The 26,484-nt window shown below is 39.0% G+C and overlaps 1 protein-coding gene across 9 annotated transcripts in view; it reads left to right on the top strand.

Annotated features, from left to right (window-relative positions):
- Positions 1-22,034: 22,034 nt before the first annotated feature.
- Positions 22,035-26,484, top strand: part of ELAVL4 (ELAV like RNA binding protein 4) — a 105,197-nt gene continuing 100,747 nt past the window's right edge. For 3 of the 9 annotated variants that reach the window (XM_033226444.1, XM_033226439.1, XM_033226449.1), the window contains exon 1: positions 25,399-25,675. In XM_033226444.1, the coding sequence (XP_033082335.1) occupies positions 25,667-25,675 (9 nt within the window). In that variant the 5' untranslated portion in view covers positions 25,399-25,666. Of the gene's footprint in view, positions 22,880-25,398; positions 25,676-26,091; positions 26,441-26,484 lie in introns of those variants that run through there. The other 6 variants (XM_033226446.1, XM_033226438.1, XM_033226448.1 and 3 more) reach the window with 4 other exon arrangements.

Below are 26,484 nucleotides of genomic sequence, written 5' to 3'. Positions count from 1 at the left end.
GCCTTGTACCCAGTGAATCAATGTGAACTTCAGATAAACTAACCTTTCAGAATGGGGATTACCCTGGGATTTTGGCCTTTTTGATAGGAAAGGATGAAAAAGCATTGGCCAGGAAGTTTAGCTCTCCTAGAGAATAATACCAACAGCCATTTTTTTAAAGAGATGGAGTCTCACTCTCACCCAGGCTGCAGTGCATTGGCATGATCATAATCCCTGTAGCCTCAAACTCCTGGGCTCAAGTGATCTTCCCACCTAATCCTCCTGAGTAGCTGGGAACACAAGCGCACACCACTGTACCTGGCTAATATTTTTTATTTTTTTATTTTTTGAGACACTGGGTATTGGTTTGTTGTCCTGACTGATCTCAAATCCCCAATGTCAAGTGATCCTCCTGCCTCAGCCTCCCCCAACTGCCATTTCTTGAACACCTACCAGATACCAGGCATTCTATAAGACTTTTTAGGTACACTATTACTAATTCATCAAAGTAGTTCACAGGTGAGGAAATTGGAAGTTTAAAGAGGTTATGTACTATGTAAGTCATCTAGAGTCTTTAAGGTTGAACTATAACTTGAATCAGGTATGTCTGACTTCAAAGCTCCTTCCTCTCTCACTGGATGAGCATATATCTAACTACCTGCAGATGGACACTAATGCTCTTCAGCCTTCTCTGGGTCTACTAGTTAGTTTTGTTGTGATTAAACATAAAATTTGGGGAGAAAACTCCGTATTCAAAAAAGTAAGTTAGCAAATCAAGCATTTCTCCAGGGCACAGCTGCTATTTTCCCACTTTCTGAGAAATCTGAAAATCAGTATTGAAATCGAAAGGAAAAGAATGGTTACTGTGAATTTTTAGAAGTTTCTGAAGGTTGTTTTAGGACCACACTGGGCAGCCATGTATCTTAATTTTGCATTTTATAAAGAACCTGCGGCATTGTTGACACTCCTGAAAGGTCAATAACAACTTGTTTGATATTTCAAGTTAATTGTGAGTTTCTGCATTTTTGCATAGCTGAACCTTTATTATTAAAAGGTCCCTTACAAATGATGCATTCCCCTCATTGTTGAGAGCTGCCTTGAATGCCTAGTATGCCAGTGGAAATACATTTGTTGCAGTGGAAAGGCATTTGACTTAACACAGCATCGTTAATTTTTCTTTAACCATCAGAACATTTTTAAAAATCAAGTTTGTGTTTTTCTGATTATGAAAGAAGCACATGTTCAATGTTAACAATTAGGAAAATATAAAATAGCATAAAGATAATAAATCATCCATGATCTTCTTACCCAAGAGTAATTATAGTAGTAATTTTTTTAAAGTTCTTTAAATAAGGCAGGTTTACCATGTGTCAATTCTGTTGTAGGGTAGGTGACATCATTCTAATTTTATAGATTTGGTAACTAAGCTTAGAAAAGTTAAATAATTGTCCTGCTTAGTTTACAACATTCTGTTTTTCCCTAGTTCCAAAGCCTGTACTCTCCCACATAACCACTGGTAACATTCTAGATTGTTTCCTCCAAGTCTTTTTTTATGTATGTTTTTTCATGGCTGAGATCGTACTGTGAACACAGTTTTGACCCTCCCATTTACCCTTAACATAATGGTATAAGCATTTTCCTTATACAGTATGGCTCTGCCTCCCTCCCTGCCTTCATCTCATACCTGCCCCCTTCTGTCTTGCATGCCACACTCCAGTCACATTGGCCTTTTTTCTGTTCCTGGAGCAAGTCAAGAATGTTCTTGCCTTGGGACCTTTGCACTGGCCATTTCCTCTGCCTCAAACACTCTTGTCTTAGATCTTAATGACTCAACGGTTAGTTTTTTCTCATCCTTTAGGTGTCAGCTTAAATGTATAAGTTTTCCCTGAAAGTCTTATCTCACATAGGTCCTGTTTTCTTTCTTAGCACTTGGTGGATTTCCTTCGTAGCACTTGTTATAACTTACCATTAGTTCATTTTATTTGCCTTTTTATTGTGTTCTTGTATCACCTTCACCTTTATAGGTCTGTGTCTAACATGGACTTATACATGATACTGCATTGAACATTTTTCTATATAAAACACTTTATCATTATGATAGTTTCATAGAGGTTCAAACTAGATCAAAGTGTAGAAACATTTTGAGGGCTCTTACTTCACATTACTGCAAAAATTTCATCCCAGCATCCCAAAGTGTATACAACTGTGAGCACTGTGTGGGGGTGCCAGTCTCACTGCACCCTTGCCAGCATCATCAGTTTTTAAAGTCTTAGCTATTTTGATAGGTGACTCAAACCATGCCTGCACACTGTAGGTGCTCAGTAAATTTCATTTGCTAAAGGGGTGATATATAAAGTTGACATTTGGCCAGAGTTCCAAGAACACCCACATCCTTTCCTGGACTCCTTTTCCTTTGAGGTCACACAGAGAATATAAGTACAGAGAACAGCAGTAGCCAACGCCACGGCATACACCTATAATCACAGCACTTCGGGAGGCCAAGGTAGGAGGGTGGCTTGTGGCCAAGGGTTCTAGAGAAGAGCGGCAAGTAAAGGTGCCCAGATTGGCTCTATTTTCAGCCTTCTTAATCTGGGCAGGATCTTCTGAAGACTTTTGCTAGGCCTAGAGGTAGCCATTGCCTAAAAATACAGTTGCCCCTTGCTCCTTTTCCCCTAAATCTATATCCAAATAGTAAGGAAGGACCTATTCAGAGCAAAGAAAGCATATTTGCATTGTCATTGCTGGTGTAGACCTGTCCAAATGCCATTTCATTATTATCTCCTTGACAGATGAGGTACCATTTTTATTCAGATATCTAATTAGCAAACGCTTTAAAAATTCATCATATTTAATGCATGGCATGGTAAATACCTCTGAGAGTTTAACCCAATATAAAGCTCTTGAACCTGACTATATTTACAGCTGCAAGCCTCCTTCTTAGGGAGGCAGCGAAGGGGGAGATAGATGCAGAGATATCCCCTTAGTATTATTTTCATGTATGAGTTTTAAAACTAGTTGTGAGGGTAGATGTTTTCCCACATGTCTGTTCACCAGTTGTGAGTCCTGTTTGGGGTAACTGTTTGTGTGTTTTGTCTGGGTCTTTTTTGTCTTTTGTAATACATTTATGTGAGTGCTTTAAGTAGTAAAAGCAGTGATCTTGCTTTTTTTTTTTTTTTTTTGTATCTTGGTAAATATTTTTCCAGCTTGTCTTCCTTGTAACTTTTTCTGTTTTAGACTTCCTGAAGTACATGTAGGCCATTCTGTCAATATTTTTCCTTGTTAATTGCTCTTAAGCTTATAAGAGACCAAGACTGGCTAATGGGTTACTTTTTTTTCCCGGTTATTTTATGGTTTAAGCACATCTTGCTTAGAAGGTCCTTTCTACTTGTATAAAGGAACATTGACATTGTATGAATTGTAAATACCTGGTTCCATGGCATTTTCCTTGAAATTGGGAAATTTTTCTACTTTGACTTTGAAAAAAATAGATTTCAAAATAAGGTATAACTAGATAAGATTTAAAGGTATTTCTTTGTTTAGTTCCTTCGAACCATTCAGCTTTTTTTTTTATACTCTCTCTGCTCTGTCTCCTGGAATAGTATGCGGAGGAACCCTTTAGCATACTAATATAATAAGGATGCTTTTTATGGCTTAAGAGATCTTGGGAATCCTTAGGAAATTGTTCAGTGACTCTCTGCAATAGAATTAATGTTTTAAAGCCAGAAGCATGCATTCTATATAAGAAATATATTTTCAGAGCTCTTCTTGCTATGAGCTCTCCAACCCCTGCCTCCTGCCACCCTGGAGTGGTGTACCCTTCACACCCCGCACCCTCTACCCCCAGATAATTGGATTGGAGCTAGTGTTCTTTGTTGTTTGCTTTTCAGAGAGGGGCGGTTGTGTATTATATTCTGGAAGGAATAGGGACGGCTGTAGTGTGAGTGCATTCTCTCGGGGACTCTGCAGATCCAAGGTCAGTTCTTCCTTCCGAACCCCTCAAGTCACTCCTTAGCCTCTGCTGTTCTTTAGCTAAAGGAAGAGATTCCCATTGTTCCTATCTATTTTTTCCAAAGGGAGATTGCCATTACTGAAGAAGAGGGTGGGCTTGGAGAGTCAATCAATTATCTTTTGGGCTTAAAACTAAAGAAAATGAACCCATGGTTCAAGGATATCTACTTCATCATTTATTATTTTCCTTATGAAAACCCCCTTGGAGCAGGATCATCTTTTTCTTATCACTGTACTGAATGGATCCCCAAAACAGCCAACCAGAAATGGAATTCTAAAACATGGTTTATTTTAAATTAATTTATTTTCTTTTTTAAACCAACTTGGTATAATGAGGAAGCAGAGAGGCACAGAAAGGGCTAGGGACTTAGCCAAGGTGACAGAGCTAATTAGTGACAGAGCAAAGATACTTGCTGTTCATGTCTTCCACTCTAGTACTTTCTACTGTCTTTTTTCTCACAATCTTCAGAGATGCATGGTTTACAACGGTGGCTATGAACAACAGACTACATCTTCTAGATTGTACTTTTTTAAACTTAGCTAAAATAACCCATTGAAGATAAATATATTTTAATTTTTATAAATTTCACCTTAGCGATGTGACTTAAAATGTAACTACCTCAAGTAGATCCTTTTTTTTTTTTTTTTGAAATGGAGTTTCACTCTTGTTGCCCAGGCTGGAGTGCAATGGCGCAGTCTCGGCTCACTGCAACCTCCACCTCCTGGGTTCAAGTGATTCTCCTGCCTCAGCTTCCCAAGTAGCCGGGATTACAGGCACCCGCCACCATGCCAGGCTAATTTTTGTATTTTCAGTAGAGACAGGGTTTCACCATGTTGACCAGGCTAGTCTCGAACTCCTGATGATGATCCGCCTGCCTTGGCCTCCCAAAGTGCTGGGATTACAGGCGTGAGCCACCACACCTGGCCTCAAGTAGATGCTGAATTTTCTACATGAAAAGTTGCCGTGGGCTAAATTGTGTCCTCAAAATTCGCATATTGAAGCTCTAGCTCCTTGTGTGACTGTATTTGGACATAAGGCTTTTGGGGAGTAATTAAGGCTAAATGAGGTTATAAGGGTAGGATCCTAGTCTGATAGGATTATTGGCCTTATAAGAAGAGAAAGAGAGAGATCTTTCTCTCCACCATGCAAGGACACAGTGAGAAGACAGTCACCTGCAAGCCAGGAAGACAGTCCCCTCTAGAACCCAACCATGCTGGCACCCTTATCTCAGACTTCCACTCTCCACAACTACAAGAAAATACATTTCTTTTGTTTAAACCACCCAGTCTATGGCATTTTGCTATGGCAGCCCAAGTTGACTAATATAAAAGCTTTACTGTCCCACTAAATTCTGGTTTCTAGACCCAGTAGACATACAAATTACAAGATCATTGAGGCTGATCTGCGTTTTAGAAAAATCATTCTGATAGTTCCTTTGAGGCTCTGTGTGCCTTTTGTGTGATTGAGTTGTGAGTGCTTCAGAGCACTTGCTTTAATTGTAAGGAATAGCTTATTGTTGACTGGAAACATCCTGGCTCACAAATGAAATTGATGAAAGCTGGCCTGTCCTTCACTGAACCAGGACTGAAGGATGTATTAGCATTGTGATGTCACTGTGGCTAGAGGCCTTTGCTGGACTGGGAACTCACTTCTGAGTTCCTGAAATCACTTAATTATAGGCAAATGCACATAATACCTGAACAGCATCACTGAACTGTTTTTGTCTTCCCTGCCATGCTGACTTATTCATTAACATTTGTGTAAACCATCTGAACCATAGAATCCTTTTGGGAGGTTCTCCAGCTCATCTTTTCTATCTGTAGACCAACTCTTCCTCAGACATCCCTAACAAAACTCAGAGGCTCTCATCTTCGCCACTGAAGAGTTGGTTACCTTGAACTGATGGATTCAGCTGATGTCAAACTTGGAAACAAATATTAACAAATATTTAATGCAACCTTGGACAAAGTAAAAGATCTAAAAATGTGTGGTCTCAAGCCTCTTAAACTTCTTGAAGTCAAAGAAAGCCAACTGCTGGCCTGAAGGTCTTGGCAGAATGGTAATGCTACTTCCATAACATTAACCACCAAAGCCTTTCATCTCCAAGGATAGACAGGCTCCTTCGATCACTCAGGGCACTAGAAACCAGGAAACAAGAAAGGGCACCCACCCACACAGCCAGCCAGCACCTCTCATATCCTCCCACAGACCCTGTTCTCCAAATACTAGATAGCAGAATAATCTGTTGAGCCTTAGTGAGTGCCAGGATGTTTCAGATCCATTCATATAACTGTATTGGTTTTACTCAGGCTTGGCAATTATTCTTTGCAGAAGGCTGAGTATAGCAATAGCCCCATTTCACAGTTGATGATACTAACCCATAGCAAGGCTTGAAGTCTCCACAGCAAAGGAATTGAGCAGCTCTGACTAGAAGCCACCTGAAAGTGAATGAGCTCCTCAAATATTATCTGCCATTCTGCCACACTACCAGGCACTAGGATAAAGAGAACCAGAAATGGTCTCTGGCTTTGTAGAATTCTCAATGTAGCAGAAAAGAAAGACTCATTAGAACTTGTCGTTGCAGCGTGAAAGCTGCTGTAATGTTGGAAAGGAAGCAAGGAGTCTATAGGAGCAGAGAGGAGGGTAACCTAATGCAGATTCTTAAAAACTGGCTAAATTAAATTAAAGATCTAAGGCATTATTAACTTTAAAGGTTTTCCTTTTTAGATTCCAGGGTGATCTCTGTACCTTCTAATACAGTTTAAAAAAAAAAAAAAAAACAAAAAAAAACTTGATTTTTAAAAACTTTGGTTAATTTCAACATTCTCTCATGTTGGCTTTTAAAAGCCTCTTTCTGGCTGGGTGTGGTGGCCCATTCCTGTAATCCCAGCATTTTGGGAGGCCAAAGTGAGCAGATCAATTGAGCTTAGGAGTTTGAGACCAGCCTAGGCAACATGGAAAAACACCATCTCTACAAGAAAGTTTTAAAAATTAGCCAGGCATGGTGGCATGTGCCTGTGGTCCTGGCTACTCAGGAGGCTGAGGTGGGAGGATCACCTGAGTCCAGGAGGTTGAGGCTGCAGTGAGCCATGATTGCACCACAACACTCCAGCCTGGGCGACAGAGTGAGACTCTATCTCTAAAACAAACAAACACACAAAAAGCATTTTTCTAACCCTTTCTGTTTTTAGAATGGGCTTGGGGAATGGGGTGTATTTTCTCAGTGATGCCATCAGGGGTGGGAAGGATAAGGCCAAGTGCAGTGAAACTACAGCTGGTTGCTAGGGACACCTACAGAAGAATAGCTAGATGGGGAAACTTAATGCCTAAGAGATTCAGATGTTTAAGAGTCATGTAAAGGCCTCAAAAGCATTTGAGATCCCAACATGTAAAGTACAGGAATTATTAGGCTGGTATTTGGGCATCAGAGAGTTGGGTGGAGGTTGTGAAAAGGTCTGCCACAGAGGACAATTGGAAGGTTCTGGTGCTGAAATCAGTGGGGAATGACAGAGGCTAAACAGGCTCAGACAGAGGTTATGTACAACAACTGAGTCTCTTTTTTCCTCCTGTTAAAAAGTTAGTGATTTTATCTATCTCAAGGTTGTCATAAGCTATAAATGAAATTCTCACATATAAAAAGACTAGTCCTTGAAAAAATCCCCACCTCTCCTTTCTCATACCCCCTTCCTCTGCATTCTCACACTACTCTTTTTCACTTTTCAGAAGCCAGTAGTGTAGAGAAAGAGCTATTCTAAAATATTCTATACAATGTGTGCCACTAGGCTTCTAAAGGAGATGGTGATGTTGTAACTTTCAAGACACTTAGTCTAATATTACAACTGAAAAAAAAAATTGAACAGTGTATATTAGTCAGAATAGGCCAATTACTGTAACAAACAACCCTGAAATCTCAATGGTTTGATACAGTAAGGGTTAGCTCGTGCTCATTTCACAGTTCAACATAGGTCCATAGGATGCTGTGCTCCACTCAGTCATTCAGGGACCCAGGTGCCTCTCATCTGGTGGCTCTGTTCTCCTTTAGGACTTCAGAGTTCTCCCTTGTACCCTTTGCATCTACTTGGTAGGCAAAGGAAGAGAGAGAGTGAAGATGGCACATCATACAGAAATTGTTAGAGACTGGTCTTAAAAGCGATGTGCATCACTTCCACCCACATTCCATTGGCCAGAGCTCAATCACTCAGCCCCACTGTAGTCTAGCTGTATGGCTAGGCAGAAAAGGAAATAGGACTGGGTGGACACTTGGCAGTCCCTGCACCGCAGTCAGAGGTAGCCCAAAACAAGACAAATCATTGGAAAAGTAGTGAATGAGCTCCCTTTCACTGAAGGTATGTAAGCAGAGTCCAGTGACCCCTTATTTCCCAGTCCTACTGGGGTAAGGTGGGGGAAATTTAAACTAGAAGAATGCAGAGGACCTTTCTGTCTCTGAGGTTCTCTGATTCAGTAAAGCAGAAGGGAATTGGAGCTGAATTACCCATCTGAATTTCCGGTGACTTAAACTGAGTTCTTGGAGTAGAAATAGAATGTTGAATTTTGTTTCATGAATTGTTCTTCCAGCTTGACGTATTGGAGATTTTTAGCACGCACGCTTACACCTGGCTGCTTGCCACCTTCTGCCATTGCAGATACGCTTACAGGAAACCGTAAGTGGATCTGCTTTTGATGCTGGCAGCGTCTTACTAAAATGCTTTTGCTGGCATCATGGAACAGGAGCAGAATTCAGCTGGGACCAATAATGAGGCTATTTAGAAAGTTCTCTCCTCCACCCCCTGACAAGGCAGATGTGGTGGGGTTTTTCCACTCCCATTCTGTCGATGGTGGCCAAAATTAGTTCAAGGCCATCAGAAGTGTTTAGACCTCAAGAGTTGAAACCCCAGACCCATAAAGAGGACAAATCCTCTTCCTCACATCTAGCAAGAGAAAAAGAAACTCACCCCCAAAGACTTCCAACACAGAAATTTGTCACCTATTGTTCTGTAACAGACCTAGAAAAGGCACAGCCATGTGTCAGTTTGGAAGGAAAGGAAGCACTGACCTCCATTAAAAATATCTCCAAGTAATTTAAAGTTGCTAATGCTTTTCTTTTCCTGAAACCATGTTGTATTGAAACAACATTTTCTTCCAAGCACTTTCACTTCTATCATCTCATGTTAAAATCCCCAGCCATTGTTGTGTGAGGTAGGGATGTCGTGTTTTATCCCCATTTAATAGATAAGACTTCTTGAGGTGCAGAGAGATTAAGTGACTCGCTTAAGGTCTGTGAGACATGTATGCAAGATGAGTACCCAAATCTCTATACTTCCAAACTCTTTCGCCAAACCACACAAGGTTATATCAGCTGATGGGTTTTTTGGCCATTCTAGCTCACTGTAACTGACTCTATTCATCTGTTGATCCATTAATCCATCTGTCCATCCACAAACTCTGTACCAAGCATTGTGCTTCAGATACAGAGATAAATAAGGGTCTTTGCCTTCACAGCTTAGTAGGAAAGATGGAAATAGAGATAAATAAATGACAGATACAAATACATATATAGACAAGTTATGATGGGTATATGTGTGGGGAAGGGCCGGGACTGGAAACACAAAAAAAGCATGGTAAGTTCTTCCTTAGAAGGTCAGGGATGATGTCACAAAGGTGACATTTGAGCTGAATTTATAGGTGTATGACCATCAGACACACAAGGGGTCAGGGGACATCCCAGGCGAGGCACCAACTTGTGCAAAGGCATAAAATGTGGCCTATGCAGGGATGTTCTGGCATGTTTTGGGATGGTTTTAGACAGTAATGAACCCTATGGGGGCACCCCGACAGCATTGCTGAGCTAAAAGTAAAGGAATATATTCTGTGACACTCATGTGCACCGTTGTTTCTGGACTCATGTGGCATCTCAGTTCTCTGACTTTAGGAAGTGATTTGGGTCTGACCCACACAATTCAGTCTTTGATTATGTACTCTTGCCTTATTCTGCCCATGTTTTCATCATTAGGCCTGGGCTCCCTAGTCTGACTGTGAAGTGCCAAGGGACTGCTTGGTGATTTTTAAACATTCAGAAATTAAGCAGTGAGCTCAAGAGAATATTAGCAGGATGTAGCACCATGAGAGGGAAAATATACGGACTTTAGTTCAGTTAGGTAAACCAGCACCATGCCAGGCATGGAGGGCACAGATGTTGTTGATGTCAAAGAGCTTGCAGTCTTGAGTGGAAGATAGACAGGGAAGCTAGTAATCACAATTCGATAAGGACAAGAGTAACCTGTGGAACAAGTTCTGTGAGAGCTTAAATAGGGAACCATTAATTCTGCCTATTCTCACTCCAATATAAATTCCCAGGGTAGGGGATTTTGTGTGCCTTGTTTATTGTTGAATCCACAGTGTCTGGCACACAATAGGTGTTCAATAAATATTTGCTGAGTGAATTTATTGAAATTAATACTTGAACTTGATTTATGATCATCAAGCATAGGAAGTGGGGACATGTATTCCAGACAGAGAGAGAATAGCTTGAGCAAAGAAACATACATAGGTGTAAGTTTTAATTTGCCCAAATGTTGTTTCCTTGAATGTACTGCCAGGGAGCGTTCTTATAAAGTTTGGGTATCATTGAGATTTCTGGATAGTGGCCTTTCTTTCTTTTTTTATTGTTTGTTTGTTTTTAAGCTTTTGATTGAATTCTCCCCACACATTACTGTGCTAAGTGTCTTGAGAAGATTAACTATACCAGCACATTTTAACCAGGGCCTTTGTCAACTGATGTCCTTTTGAACTACCTGCATTAGGTTAGGCATTGTTGCATCCTCTACCCTCATCCCTTTGTTGGAAACCATAGTGACTATCAGGTGAAATTGGTTATAGGTAATGTGACCGTGTGACCTGGTTTGTCAGTACTGGTTTATGCCTGTTGTCTTGTTGTAATTATTAATAGAGACTCCTTGCACTCTCAAAAATATCTGGGTTTGACCAAGATAAGGAAGGATCCCTTCTCTCAAGCATCAGTCAAGAAAAGTGGTTGATGTAGAAAGCCCCACTACCAGATATCAGGAGCACTAATTCAATGCTTACTCAGCAGATGTTTATTGAATGTGATTCTATTCTGGACACTTCAGGGACCCATAAGTATGAATAAAACGTGGTCTCTCCTTTGCCCTTAATTCAAAGTGATGATTGTACATATCCTATCTTTCTCATGGTTATAAGAATAACACAGTAAATACTCTGTGAATATTTGTTGAATGATTATAATGAATAAATAATGTATGTCATTTAACCTCTTTCTTAGCTTTTCTTATATGTCAATGCAGAGATAATGATAACAGTATCTACCTTATAGGATTGTTGTGAAACTCAGTGAGTAAATACATATGAAGAGCTAAGAGTAGTACCTGACACAGTAAATGCTCAATAGATAGCAGTGTTGTGTGACAGCACTTTGTAAACACACCAGAGATACTGATAGTTTTCTGCAGCTTAAAAATGAGAAAAGCAGCTATTTGGAAGCTTTGTCCAGGAAAGGTTGCATTTGTTAATTTATTTAACTATCATTTATTGTGAATCAGATATAAGCCCCACCCTCAAGGAGCTAAAGTGGGAGAGACAGACATGCAAAAAAGACTATGAATCTACATACATTTATGTCATAAAACCATGTCCTATAAATTTGTGGGTTCCGTTAGAGGTCTGCTGGGTACCACTTTACAGACCACTCATTGACAGTTTCAGCAGAAGGGGTGGATGTTGATTGCTATTAATCAAGGAAGCAATGTGGTTAGATTGGAATTTAAGAAAGGTTACTGTGGCTGGTAGATGGTATTCATTTAAAACTGAAGGCAAAGATATGTTGATGATAATAATTCAAGACAGGATCAAGATACCAGCTTTATTTTCCTAGCCTTCTCTCGGTACTTGTGAAACCTGTGTTGTCAACCTTGAGTGTTTCCATGGTTAATTGTTGCACTTCATGTTTCTGTAAGTAAAGAATAATTAGCTGATGAGGCGGCTCACGCCTGTAATCCCAGCACTTTGGGAGGCCAAGGTGGGCAGATCACCTGAGGTCAGGAGTTCGACACCAGCCTGGCCAACTTGGTGAAACCCTGTATCTACAATAAGTAAATAAATGAATAAATACAAAAATTAGATGGGCTTGATGACAGGTGCCTGTAATCCCAGCTACTGGGGAGGCTGAGGTGAGAGAATCTCTTGAACCCGGGAGGCAGAGGTTGCAGTGAGCCTAGATTGCGCCATTGCACTCCGTCCTGGGCAACAGAGTGAGACTCCATCTCAAAAATAAAAATAAAAATAAAAAAAGAATGGTTAGGAGGAAGATTAATTGTGAAGCATTCAGGTAGGTGAAAAGTATGAGAGGAGTAAGCACTGCTATCCTGTATGCTTGGGAGGCCTCAACAATGGAGACATTCCATTTGGGATTTCAGATAGCAATGACTGTCTGCTTCAAAATGAAAGTAATAGACAAGGAGGCTTGAGTTAAGTGGAAGTGCTAAGGGACTTGCCTAAGGTCACATAGCTAGTTTATGGCAGCATTGGTGCTCAAACCCATCTTCTGACTCCCAGTTCAGTTTTCTTTCATTATAGTATTATTTAGACTAGACTAGATTAGTCCCTTCACTGATTGCTGAGTTCCTCAGGATGCCTCAGGAACTGCCAGGAGGACAGCAATGTTCTATTTGTTCATATATTGAGGGTTTTCATAAAATATTGCTTAGAAAAAAGCACTTGCTGTAAAAAAAAAATGTTGAAAATAAATCATCTGAAGCTACAAATTGGCTAAATAGCCTGAAACTACTGTAGTGTAAAACTATATACTCTCCTTTTAAACTAATTTTATATTTATATAATATATAATTTTTATACACACACACACACATACATACATATTAACTAATGTCTGTGCCTATATAGATACTTTGTTAAGTACTTGTACTTCCTAGGGTTTTCCCAGAGGCGTGGTTGTATAGATCTGAGAATATGGGCTACAATATCAGCAGTGCCTTCCTCTTTTCCATAGCTTTCACATCATCCAGACCTATTGGAGTTCTCTGTGACTGAAGACTTTCCAGCTATGGAAGCACAAATTCAGGAGCAAACCCTCACATTATTCACCAAATAAGGTTGCAGCCAGAGCATCCCCATCTCTATCAATAACACAGTGCCTGTGTTGAAAGCTCATAGCATGAACTCAATGGATTTGTTGAGTTTAAAGAGCAACTTCCACTTTTGAGTTTTTGGTTTTTGTCACTTGAACATTTCTAAGAGGAATAATACCTTCCTTTGGCAGAGCTTTCTCACATCAGAAAAAAATGATTTTGTGGAAAGGTGGATTTCAAAAGTTTTTGAGTCATCCTTGGGATTCATCTATTTTTCATGTATTTCTAAGAGAGGCCATATCTCAGCCTGCCATATGAATATATTTGTTTTACTTTAGCAAATATTTATTGAGCACCAACTATGACAGCCACTGTGCTCGGCTGGAGGGAAACAAAGACAAATAAGAACAGTCTTTGCTCTTGAGTACCTTGAAAACAGGTGGGAGAGACAGACCCGTAAACAACTGTGGTAATGCTCTGACGTGAGTTCTGTGGTGTCAGGAAGAACAAGCTAGTATGAAAGCTCAGATAACAAAGAAGCTCATTTTGCTTAGTGAGGCTGAGGCCTTGAAGGATGAGTGTGATTTTCCAGAGAGAAAAGGCATTCTAGATGGAAGAAATGACAGCAACAAAGACAAGTGTTGTGAGAGAATAGATTGTCATATCTAGAGCTGTGTATATGGAAAGAAATGTCTTGGAGGTATAAGGAAACTTTATTATAAAGACAAAATTGTAAAGAGCCTTGAATGCTGTACTGAATAATTGGACTTGAAAAGAGCAATAAGGATCTTAAAAAGATTTTTAGGCAGGGGACTAACAGAACATAGGGCAAACCGTAAGAAATTGACCATGTTTGACTGCTTTTAACCTATAAAAACAATTTCATGTTTCAACCTAATAAAAAATAGTGAACATTTTTGAGTAATTAGCAGCATGTCACACCCCATAATACATGCCTTACATGGATTATCTCATCTAATCCTCACAAGTTTAGGCATTATTGTTGTCCCAGTTTAAATACGACACTACAGTTCAGAGAGTATCTTTGGACTTAATCAAAGTCCTGGTCCCTGACTTTTAAAAGCCCATGGTTTTAATGATTTTTAACCAACCATCTCCAGTTCTGCATTTTATTAAAATAACTTGGTTAGGCACGGTGGTGCATACCTGTAATCCCAGCACTTTGAGAGGTCAAGGCAGGAGGATCGCTTGAGTCCAGGAGTTTGAGACCAACCTGGGCAATATAGTGAGATCTTGTCTCTACTAAAAATAAAAATAAAAATTTAGCTGGGTGTTGGAGAAAAGGCCTGTGGTCCCAGCTACTCAGGAGACTGAGGTGGGAGGATGACTTGAGCCTGAGAGGTCAAGGCTGCAGTGAGCCATGATCACACCACTGCACTCCAGCCTGGGTGACAGAGCAAGACCCTCTTTCAAAGAGAAAGAAAAAACAAAACCTCTGGCGACCAGACTGGGTGTTAGAGGAACATGCTACTACCCTGGCTCTTTCTTTGAGGCAGATTTAAAAATCTTCTTCAAACGCTTAATTTCCCTTTAGCCAGCATTATTACAGTGTAAAGTCAGTTGAAAATCTGAGTAAACCCTACTGAACTAAAATTGCTAATTAAAAACTACTTATTTTTAAACTCTGACATATTAGAGCTGGCAGAGACTTCAAGAATCATCTAGTTTCATTTCTTATTTACTCAAGAAGACTCTGGTCCAGAGAGGAGAAGTGGTTTGCCTGAGGTCATAGAATTACTAGTAGCAGAGATGAAACTGGCCTTCATGTCTCCTGGCTCTTCCTTTTATGTTCCCGATTGAATTAAAATGGATCTTACTTTCACAAACATGCACCAAGCACCTACTGTGTATAAGGCCCATTGTTCTAGGTATGTTCTTCAGTTCTCTTACACATGCAAATGTGTACAAATTCATGTTAGGTAGATGGTTCAGTTTGGCTAACTATTGATACTATGTCAAAGATAGGGGGAAATCTGTCTTTTAGCTATCCATATCATGGAATTGGCACACATAAATTGATAATAAATTTTTAATAGTGAAGATATCCATTAAGATTACTGTTCTAAGCCCTTGTGTGTTTTGTTTTCTTTTGCCCCAAGGTACCCATGTGCTAATAAATAATAAAGAAAAAATTTCAAGCAGGAGTTTTTACATTATTTGAGTTGTGAAACATTGAAGATCATGTAAGCATTTCAAAAGCCTTGAACAAGATGTAAGTTTTAATAATATGCATAACATATATAACACACATTTACATTCATAGGATTTTTGAAGGCTAGAGAACTTTTTTGCAAGCATTCTTATTTCACTAACAATGGAAAAATAATCAATGTGATGATTATTTAATTATCCCGCGGTTCATTTTATGGGTAATGAAGTGGGCAAAGTAGGTATCAAATAATAAAATTAGTAAATACTCTTTATTCACTCTTCTTAGGGAGGAATAGCAAGTGGTTAGATTGAATAGTGAGTTCAATATCAATAACCCTTTTAAAATAACCTAAGTGTAATTTCTATAATGACCTAGGATTAACAATGACTTGATTAAAAAAAAAAGGAAAAGTTATGTTTGTGAATAATTTTAGGGAAGGACCAGGGCTTTTCTAGACACTCAAATTTTGTAGAAGCCTAGCATCATTATGGTTACCTCATAATATCATAAAGGAAGGTTAACATGAAATAAGCACTTGTAGCAAACAAGGCTTTGGGTGTTATAATGTTAAAACCTCTGTTCAAAAATCTTACATTAAAAAGATACTCATCTTCGTTAAAGATATGATCCTTTTCATGGAGGTATTTTGAACTTGAAGCTGCTGTTGCTAAGGGGTTGCTAAGGGAAATGAGCTACTCAGCATTAATGTGTAACTTTACTCTTCTGCTTAAAAGTAGTTAAATCATTTCCCCAGCTTTAGCATCAGAGAGGGTAGAACTAAAAAGGGTCAAGTGGAGAGTTGCCTCTTTCTGACAGTTATATAGCGTGCCTCTCTTGTTTTCCACATTTTTTTATTCACCTCTCATAGAGAAAGGAAGCAACCTTTCTGGGCATAAGAGAGTTAGAAACTAGACTACCAAGTAGGGCAGGGCTTGTAATAAATGTAGAATGTCCCCGGCTAAGGCAGAAGGGAAGTGCCTGACCACTGAAAGAAAAGCAGCCATGGGCTGTTGATCTAAGGCTTCTGCTGGTGACCAACCTCAGGAAAGGGATTTTTGTAATAAGTCAGCATTAAGGATGACTTGATAAAGAAAGTTATGTTTTAGTGAATAGAGCATTGACCACCAAATTATACCCTAAGTAGTTGGTTCAAAAGTTTTTCTGAATTATTTGAAATCAATAATTTATATTCTTTTCTTGAGTGTCCACCATACTCCAGGTACTGTTATTCTGTGTGCTGGGGTTATAAGGCAAATAACGTACAATTTCTGCCATGCAAACTCATAGTACAGTGTGAAAGTAACAGTGAACTGCCTGGGTGCGGTGGCTCACACCTGTAATCCCAGCACTTTGGGAGGCCGAGGCAGGCGGATTACCTGAGGTCAGAAGTTCAAGACCAGCCTGACCAACATAGAGAAGCCCCATCTCTATTAAAAATAAAAATGCAAAATTAGCCGGGCGTGGTGGCACATGCCTGTAATCTCAGCTACTCGGGAGGCTGAGGCAAGAGAATTGCTTGAGCCAGGAAGACAGAGGTTGCAGTGAGCCAAGATCACGCCACTGCACTCCAGCTTGGGCGACAGAGCGAAACTCCGTCTCAAAAAAAAGAAAAAGAAAAGAAAAAGAAAAAGAAAGAAAGTAACAATGAATGGAAGTTGGTATGTTATAGAGAAAAGACTGTGGACTGAGGCTGGGCATACGTAAGCATGAAACCTAAATTGGCCTCTTCTTACTAGTTACATGATCTTGAGAAAATCAATTAAATTTTGTAATCTCTAGTTTTCTTATTGGAAATCTCAGAGTTACGAGATTTATAGGCACAGCACCTACCATAATGTTCAACACACAGTGAATGTTCCATCAATATTAATTCTTGTTCCTTTTATAAAGAACTTACTGAATAAGAGGTCTGCCCTCCCACAGTAGTCATATCTTAATATCCCTCTATTTATAGCTTTTAAAAATGGAGGAGGTTGGAATAGATTCAGAGGAGCCCTCACAGGGATTCTGGCTAGGATGCGATGGCTGTCGGTATCTCTTTCCTTTCCCCCTACCCCACCCCTATTCTTATATGAAAAATATTCTGCATTTTCCTAGCCAATTCTTATCATTCTTTGGACCTCGCCTCAGTTCAGGCTTCTCCCATGAAGCCTTCCCTTCCCCCACAGGGGGAGGCTTATCAACTATCTCTAACACTTAATTTTGGTATTCTTTTTACATCCTTCCTTAGGCTATTAGGATTCATGCGTAAAAAGGAAAGTTCCTCCCCAACCAGATTTTAAGCTCCTTGAAGGTAGGGACTATGACTTCTATTTCTTTTTCTTGTTCACACCAATAATTTAGTACTGAACTTTGCCCACAAGACTAAGTAAATGTTTATCTGCAGCAGGCACATTTTTATTAGAACTGGAACAGACTGTTCAGCCTTTGTTAGTTATGATTGTTTTGTTATTCTCTAGTTATTTTGAGAGTCTTTGTATAATATCTTCCTCAACAAGATTGAATTATCCTGAAACTAATACTAATTTATGCATTTCCTCCCATTCTGCATATTAGTAATAATTGCTGCCATTTAGAATGATGCCTTCACCAAGCCTATGTATGTTGTTTTTTCTTTTTTTTTTATGGCAACAAACCATAAGTGAAGTATTATTGTGCCTACTTTACAGATGAGGAAATTGAGGCTTATAGAGCCTAACATATCATTTTTCCTGAAGGAGATGTTCAGCAACCCCTAGTTGAATCAAACAGAATGGGCCTTGGGATAGTACTTGAAGTGTTAATGAGTGGGACTATTGATCTTCCTTCATTCCCTGTAACTCAGCACTGCTTGGAAATAAGGATATATAACTTAATTCAACTACTGTTTGTTGAGCAACTACTGTATGTAAGGGGTTTTTTCAGGTTTAAAAGAGGAAAAAGGGGTAGGGTTGGGCACTCAATCAGGTACTCATCCTGCTTTCTAAAATGTTTTGCTTTCCAGCTTTAATCTTTTGTATTTCTCCCACTCCAGATTTACAGCCTGATCGTAATAATAGATTAAATGAGATATCTTGAGGACATACCTAGCTAAAAGCATGTCACAAAGAAATCTTTTCAAGAAAATTTTTTTAAATAATTTTTTTATCTTTTTAATCTTGTTATTTTTTAGTTGAGAAAAAATTGAGCATGACTTTCACCTTCCCTTTCCTTTCTCTTCTAGTCTGTGCCCATCTTTCTCACTGATTCAGCAAATATTTACTAAGGCTGGGCACAGAGGCTTATCCCTATAAATCTTAGCACTTTGAGAGGCTGAGGCAGGAGGATCCCTTGAGGCCAGGAGTTCAAGACAAGCCTGGGCAAAATACCAAGACCCCTATCTCTACCAAAAAAAAAAAAATCTTAATTAAAAAACACAAATATTTACTGAGCATATTCTTCTGTGACGTAATGGAAGAGATATCTTACTTTTGGATAAGGAAAACACCTTTCTAGAAGTAATGCTTAGATATTATAATTGTCACTATTGTGGGGTTGAGTAAAATTGTGTATGTCAAGGGCCTAATACAGTGTTTGGTATACAGTAGACTCCTGGTAAAATATAGCGTTTTCATTTGTGCTTTAGAATTCCTCTTAATTTCTTATTTCTTCTTCTCCCTTTCTCCCCTCCCCTCCTCTCCCTTTGACCTTTTCTTCCTTCTTTCTCCTCCTCCTCCTTCCTTCTTTTTCCACAGATGTACCTTCTTTGCCTTTTACATATATTCCTTTATCATTAGTTACAGAATTAGAAATGAGTCCAGAATTTTTTAAATTCCATATCAAATCATTTTTAAAAATGTATTTAACTGACCAACCACTATATCCTTTAATGGTGTGAATAGCTACTCCATACTTTACTTGCTCAGTGCACTTAGATGTATAAAAATTTATATATATATCAGAGTTTTTTGTTTGTTTCTTCGTTTTGGTTTTTTAAGTTTTGTAAAGCTCATCTGAACTGATATGAAAAGGCCCCAAATCCCTTAATGCAGAGATCTTCAGAAATATCTGTGTGTTTTCACATTGACCCTGCTGAGTTTTTTAGGGATTGTGATGAAGACTGTATCAGGGAAAAGTCCAGGCAGCCATTCTACCTAAATCAGATGCTTGGATAAATGTGTATTTGCCTTTTTTTTTTTTTTTCAGAATTTTGTAAGTAAGATAGTTTTCCCGTACTTCAAATTTTCTTTCCCAGAAAGAGATTCTAGTGCTTTAAGAGTATGGTCAAAGGCACATTTGAAAAAGTAAGCAAACACTGACTCTGGAAAGGCATCTTACTTTCAGCTGCTGTTCTTGCATAAGGCTTAGGAATATGAAAAGAAAGCAGGAAGATGAAGTATGAATCTACTTTTAGGTCCATTTACCTGCACAGGTGAACGCTTGGTGGTTTAGACAGGTTAGACATCCATTTGTCACATCTCCCCCCACAATAGCATTCTTCTAGCTTTCCCACAATCTGTAGTAGACAAACTCCTTAGGAAGGAGAAAGGCATTATTGACTATCAGGTCATATATCTCACAGAGAACATTCGACAGTGAATTTCTGGTAGACTCTTTCACGTCAGTCTGGTGCATCTTTCTTGCCTCTGTAGTATGTTTGCATTTTCCTATAAAAATTGATTTAATATTTCTACATGATAAAGAAAAAAAAAGAAACCAACACCACAATTCAACAAAGGAAAATTAAGCTTTAAATTTTCTCAAAAGCTTTTACATATAGGATACCATTTTCTGGGCAGACTGATTGTATTTTTCCTAAAGAAAGAAATGCCAGCAGTCTAGGTTTATTTTTCAAGGGAAGAGGTAAAGGATAAAAAGAAATCGAACTACAAGAAAATGTCAGGTCGTAGTCACTGATGACGCTATTTAAATGGTGTGCTATTAGGGCAGAGCACATGGAATGCCTGATTTCTGCCTAACAGTGAAGACGGGCCAGCAATTATCTATATGTGTGTGTGTGGATATGTGAGTGTCTGTTCACTCTACCTTCCCACCCCATTTTGCTAATTCAATTGAGGGACAAGAAGAGGTAGTCCAGACAGCCGGAATAGGAGGAAAAGGTCTGCAGCTGTGCTCGGAGGGACTGGTGTGAAGAGAGAGGCTCAGTCTGACTTGGAGTTTTGTGCTGTTGCACGTGAATGCTCTGGAACTGCCCTAATCGACTGAAAATGAGCCGGCTACAGTCATATGGAACAGGTCTGTTTAGCCACATCGCTGGATAGCCTGGCAGATGGTAGACCGTCAATGGGTGGTATTGATTGGCTGGATTTGCCTTAGGGTAACAAGACTTTGGGTCCTTAAAAACCCGCTTCATCTTATTTTCCTTTGTGCAGCTTCATACAGTAGTGGTTTTCTCTTCTCACGACCCCCAGTCCCCAGTATCCCCTTTTTCCCTTTTCAAATTAAAAGTCTTCCTTGGTAATCAAAATAGAGAGGTTACCTTGAGATAAACACTCTCGAAATTATCACCAAGGCAAGAAAACTTGAGAATATTTTATTTACTAGGCTGATTACATTTTAATGTTTGAAGAAAGTGACATTTTTTAATTAGTGTTTAAGACATATGGTGAGTGTACAAATTAGCTTATTTCATACAACCAGAATTTGATGAGAGCAACTCCTCCTTCTCACTCGCCAGTTAAAAATTGTCACTTGAAACTTAATATATGCAAGGAGGTTAAATGGTATTAAGTGATGCCGTCTTGACTTAAAGATGAAGGAGATAGTCACTATTGTGTATGGCTAAATACTGCCTGGATGGGCTGGAAAAATATTAGTGTCAACAGCTGTGTTTGCAAGAAAATGTGGAGGTTCCAGACCTTTAATTTTGTCCAGCCAAAAAAAGAAAATCCCAGGTATCTGTGTGTGTTGGTTTCTGTTTTAGACACATGTGGAACATAGAATGGTGTTGCATGCTTTGTAAGTAATAAGATCCTCCTTAAAATCAGGCCATATAACAATATAAGTGATGTAATTTATTTTTATTCAGGTGGTTCTATATCCTTTTAACATACCCCCAATCACTTGGAGCTTTCAACTTGGGACAGTCTATTTATTCTTGGCAGAGGAGTACATTAATTGGAATAGAGTGGTACAAAGGAGATGCCAAGTTAGCTATACATCCAAAATAGTATACAACAGAAACGTTCCACTTCGAGGCAGATCTTCGGGAAAAAGAACAGCAATGGGTAGAAATATGTGATTGGCTTGCTCTTGTGGTTGTTTATCACTATTCATTTAATTGTATTTTAAAAAGAGAGGCTTAAGATTTTGTATTTTTTTTTCAGTGTCTTTACTTCTAAGCTTTCAGTTATTTCTTATCAGGAAAGACACACATTAAATAAACTTAATTTCTACTCAGAAGAAAAGTTGCACCCTTAAACTCGTGCCTCCGTGTTGTATGTGCTTCATCCACATGCACACTTTTGAGTTTTCATCACTGTGTGTGAATATTTTTCTGTTTTTGCTTAAGAGAAATATTTCCGTGAGGTTTTTGGCCTTCCCCCTTGCTCTGTGTTGATTGTATTTTCCTTGTTCATCCTTTGCTGAATGAAACAGAGCTTGCTTGTGCTTCATTCTTCACAGTTCTTAGAATTGGTGGCAGTGTTTTGTTTTGTTTCATTTCCTTGCTTTAAGTCAAGAGAAGGAATTTTATTTATTTATTTTGACAAGATATAGTGAGAGACAATCTTGCCTGTTAGGATGCTGGTGTTTCTCATGTCACATTTTACACCCAAAAGCTATTCCAAGGGAAAAAAAAGAAATATTTTAAGATGGTTCATTTGAATCTGTGCACTCTACCCACCTGGTGGTTATATAGTGAACTGTTACTTTAAAGAGTAGTTTAAACACCAGCCATGTTTGGGGCAGGCTGCTCTTGCAAAGAGAGCAGTACATATAACAGGAGTCTACTGTGTGTGAGATAAGGGGAAAATTCAGCTCACTGACTAGAGGTTTTAATGTACGAACTCTAGGGAAATAATATATTGACTGTTCCGTGACACGCAAGAAAATTGAAGAACCCTTTGCAGACGGAGTGCTTTGCAAAGGATTCTATCTGTTTCTCTTAAAACAAAATCTGTGGCAAGATGTTTGAAATCAGCAGGACGCTTAATGCTGCTTTGTTAAATAATGAGGTAATATTTTGTCACTTTTTTCTGGGCAGCATCTGTTCCCCCCCCCCTTCTTTTTTTTCCCTATATTTATGAAGGATTCCTTTTTTTCCGCCTCATGGAAGTCAAGGAAATACAATTCACGCTTCCATTTCTGTTCCTTCCTTTTGGTGCTTTTGGAGAATTTGGTTGTCTTTTTTTATTTGCAGTTTCAGCCGGCTGCTGTTTCCTAGCCCATTGTGCCACGTAAGGTTTCTCCACTGCGCGGAGTAGGTAGTTATTAACGCTGAATTGGCTTCTGGTACAGTCCATCTGGACTCTGTGTGGGAAAGCTGGCTGCCGGCGACTGATGCTGAGATATCTGCAACCTTTGGGATGTGTGCATGGTGGCAAGGGGCTGACTGATATGAGATTACTTCTTTTAAGGGAAATTGTTATTAATGAGTCAAGAAACTGCTCATTTATGGTAAGAGGAATACAGCGGTGTTGGCAGCCCCACAGTGCTGGGATATCATTTTTAGGTTGCCTTAGCTGCTTGAGTGAGACAAGTTTCTTTCTGTGGTGGTGGATTGTGGCAGAAAAAAAAAAAAAATCATGCATGACTGGGAGACTCGCCTGCCTGATTCTTGAGATAATATATTGAGAATCTGTTGCTTTACAAATGTCACACACTGATGTAGCGGTCAGCCCCTCACTCTGAAGGATGAATGGTACTATTGGAAATGCGATAATAAGGTTGACTTTTCCCAACAATAGGATTCTGCCTTTGTCTTTAGAGAAAAGGCCTCTGAGGACATTTGTGCATTTGTTTGAGGATTCCGTTGAAAGACTTTAGAGTGGAGGTTTGTGGAAAAGTGATCAATACAAGAAATGCATGAATTTTTTAGCCTAGCAAAACCAGCTAGTTATTTATACTGTATATACAGCTACTATTTTGGAAAAGTGGCCAGAATATCTTTTAATATACCTAATGTTAATTTATGGTTCAATAAGTGTGCTGAGGTTAGTATGGATGGGAGAAAAGCGTTTTGTAAAATTTTATCTTTTATAACCTCCAGAGAAATCTAAGTAAATATTTTGTTCCAAGCGAGCTGTTTTTATTTGTGTGTTTGTCAGCATTGTCTTAATGTTTACTTTTCACAATATTTTAATATTGGTGAAATTGCACTCAGAGTTTATGTTGTTGATTTGGGGCACACGTACCTACTCTGTGCACATATGCTGAACCATTTAGAACACTTTAACCTGTGAATTCATCCTCAGTACACAGTTCAACAGATACTGTAGTACTATTGTGACTCACAAGACATTTTATACATTTGCTAAAGAAATTACTTTAAAAGTTTACTTAATTATTGTTCCACTTTAAGGAATTATAGTTTTAACATTTTTACCATTCTATTTCATGTATTTTCATTTCTAATAGCTGAACGTATTCATACTGAAGTCTAATGGATTATGCAGCGTACCCAACACATATTTTTTATGATGTATCTGTATTTTCTAAAGTATGAATATATATGTATGTTTATATGTGTGTATTCATGAAACAGTATCTTGGACAGAACAGTTTTAGTCTTGAAAAATGTAAGATTATTTTATTTTCTAATAATTTTTCACAAACCCATTTTATTCTTGGACTTTGAAACCCAGAGATATAGCATATTTTTTGGTCTTTATTTCTACTCTGCCTAGTTCTGTCTCACTGCCAAAGATTAAAGATTACATTGAATTTTGTCTTTGGTAATATGTGTTACCACTGTGTATTTATCGAAGAACAAATTGATTAAATTATGAGTTAAATAAACAGTGATACATTATTTTTTTGCATAGGTGCGAAGCATGAACTTCTCAGGTAAGCCACTTTAAAAACCCAAACCAGAACAAAAAATACACTATGATGGCTTGGTAGTGTAGAGGCTATAAAATATGTAAATAGGCAGACAAACTGTATACATCACCACACACTTGCTAAATGTCTCTTTGCAAATCTCTTAAGAGGCCAAAGACAAAAAGACATCCCTTTGAAGGAGAGAAGCAAAATCACTTATTTAGCTAAGCAAAATGAGCACTCTGCACAGGTTTTGAAATGAGGCTGTTGTCAAAAGCATGCTTTACCTTTCTCTAAAACAGTAGGAGAAAGTGTTTTAGTGGATTTTTAAAAATTCAGATCATGCCCCTATCCAAGTTGAAAAATAAATTCATTTAAATAAATCATTCATCATCCTCAGTTTTGAAAAGCTCAGACAGAAGGCAGAAAGGTAGAGGCTGACAGCTGCCCCTCCCTTATCCCCATCATTTTTTTTCTTTTTGTTTATTAGGAAATAGTTTTCTGAGACAAACTTGTGTGAACCTAGTTCATGGAGCAAGCTTAATCCCCAACTTGCTTGCTTTTGAAATGTTGGCCATGTTAGCTGGAGAAGGAGCATTACTTACTAAAAATCAACAATATCAGGAAATAATAAAGTTAAATTGTAGATGAATTAGCACATTAAAGTGCTTTTGTTGTATCTTTAAGCCTACAGGCAGATCATTAAATATGCATTTCGCTAGAAAGCAACTGTCTGGAAAGATAAGGTGGTTGAAAATATTCTACAGTGGAAAAGCCCTCCATCAGAGGGGTGGGATGGTTTGGCCCTCAGGACAGGGGAAAAGAAGGACCCTCCCACTGTTAGTTAAGGTTTGCAAGCTTCCAGTGACCTGCAGTTGTTACAGTACTTTTGAGCTGGGAGGAGGGAAAAGGTAAAAATACAAGTATGGCTGTTGTTGCTTCAGCCGGGCCTTAATTACCAGACACAAGAAGCAGTTCAGAAATCTGGTCTCTGTTGTTGTAGAGGTCACCAAATCATTAACATCGTCAATCTGGCAGTAGCTAATTTAAATAGCACCTGATGTTGCAACGCCTCCCTTCGTTTCCCCAGCCAATCAGATCCAGGCTTCGGCTGACAGATGGTCCCATAAATGGATGTAAAAAGGGGAAGCTTTGAGCCAATTTCAGCAAGGCTCTGTTCAGTTGTTCTTATCTACATCCTAGAATCGGGGGTTTCAGCTCACTGCTCCTTTTCTTTTTTTCTTTCTCTCCCCCGCCCACCCCCCAAAAATAATTGATTTGCTTTACAATCATCCACACCGTGTTTTGTGGATCTTTAATTATATATAACAATAGTAGTCATTTTAAATATATATTCTGAAATCTTTGCAAATTTTAACAGAAGAGTCGAAGCTCTGCGAGACCCAATATTTGCCAATAAGAATGGTTATGGTAGGTATGACTAGATTTATAATCTGTTGTTTGTGTTGCTGGAGGGAAGAAAAGCATCTACACCTTGACCAGTCTTATGCTTGCACAAGAGTTTAGTTCTGTGCTGCTGTTTGGTTCCTACATTTACTATCTCTTTTGTGTAGAGAGTGCGGGTAGGTCCTTTTATTGAAAAGCAGTGGGGATATAAGATTGTCATTTTTAACAAGTCGTTGTCAGTTTTCCCTTCAACATAAAGGCAAGGGGTGGAGGGGGAGGGCTGAAATAATTGCTGGTTTATTTAAAGAGGTTATATTACTTGAGACATAATGGCAAAAGAAGGGTTTTCTTTTTGTAAGCGAGAGGGGGTTTGTCTACGTGCCTGGGTTTTGTGGGGCTGGGGGTGGATGCAGCGGGGTTAGGAATCTCTCCATTTCCGTGCTGGAAATCTAAACCTCGAGAGGCAGCTCCTGGATACTGAACATTGAGATGGGCAGTTGTGTTTCGGGGGACTGCGCAGTCAAAACGGCAAAGAAAGTGATTTATTTGGGCTTCAGTAAATGCTGCATCTTGTATTTCAAAGAGTTTCCTGTCATGACCTCATAAAAAAGAGGAGGCGGCTTGTATGTGTAGCAGTGCCTGGCGTGTTGAGTTGTTGCTTCCTTCTCTGGGCAGCAGCTCTGTAAGAAGGAATGTCAGCTTTTACATAACGTTCCTTTCCGCTTTTGACACACTGTGTGAGGGTCCATCTTCTTCTGATCACAGATGGAGTGGAATGGCTTGAAGATGGTAAGTGAAAAGAGGAAGGCAGCCTGGAGGTCCCAGCCCTGTGT

The sequence above is a fragment of the Trachypithecus francoisi genome, unplaced genomic scaffold (genome assembly GCF_009764315.1).
Source record: "Trachypithecus francoisi isolate TF-2019V2 unplaced genomic scaffold, Tfra_2.0 Lachesis_group12, whole genome shotgun sequence".
Lineage (NCBI taxonomy): Eukaryota > Metazoa > Chordata > Mammalia > Primates > Cercopithecidae > Trachypithecus > Trachypithecus francoisi.
This window is presented reverse-complemented; position numbering and strand designations above follow the sequence as displayed.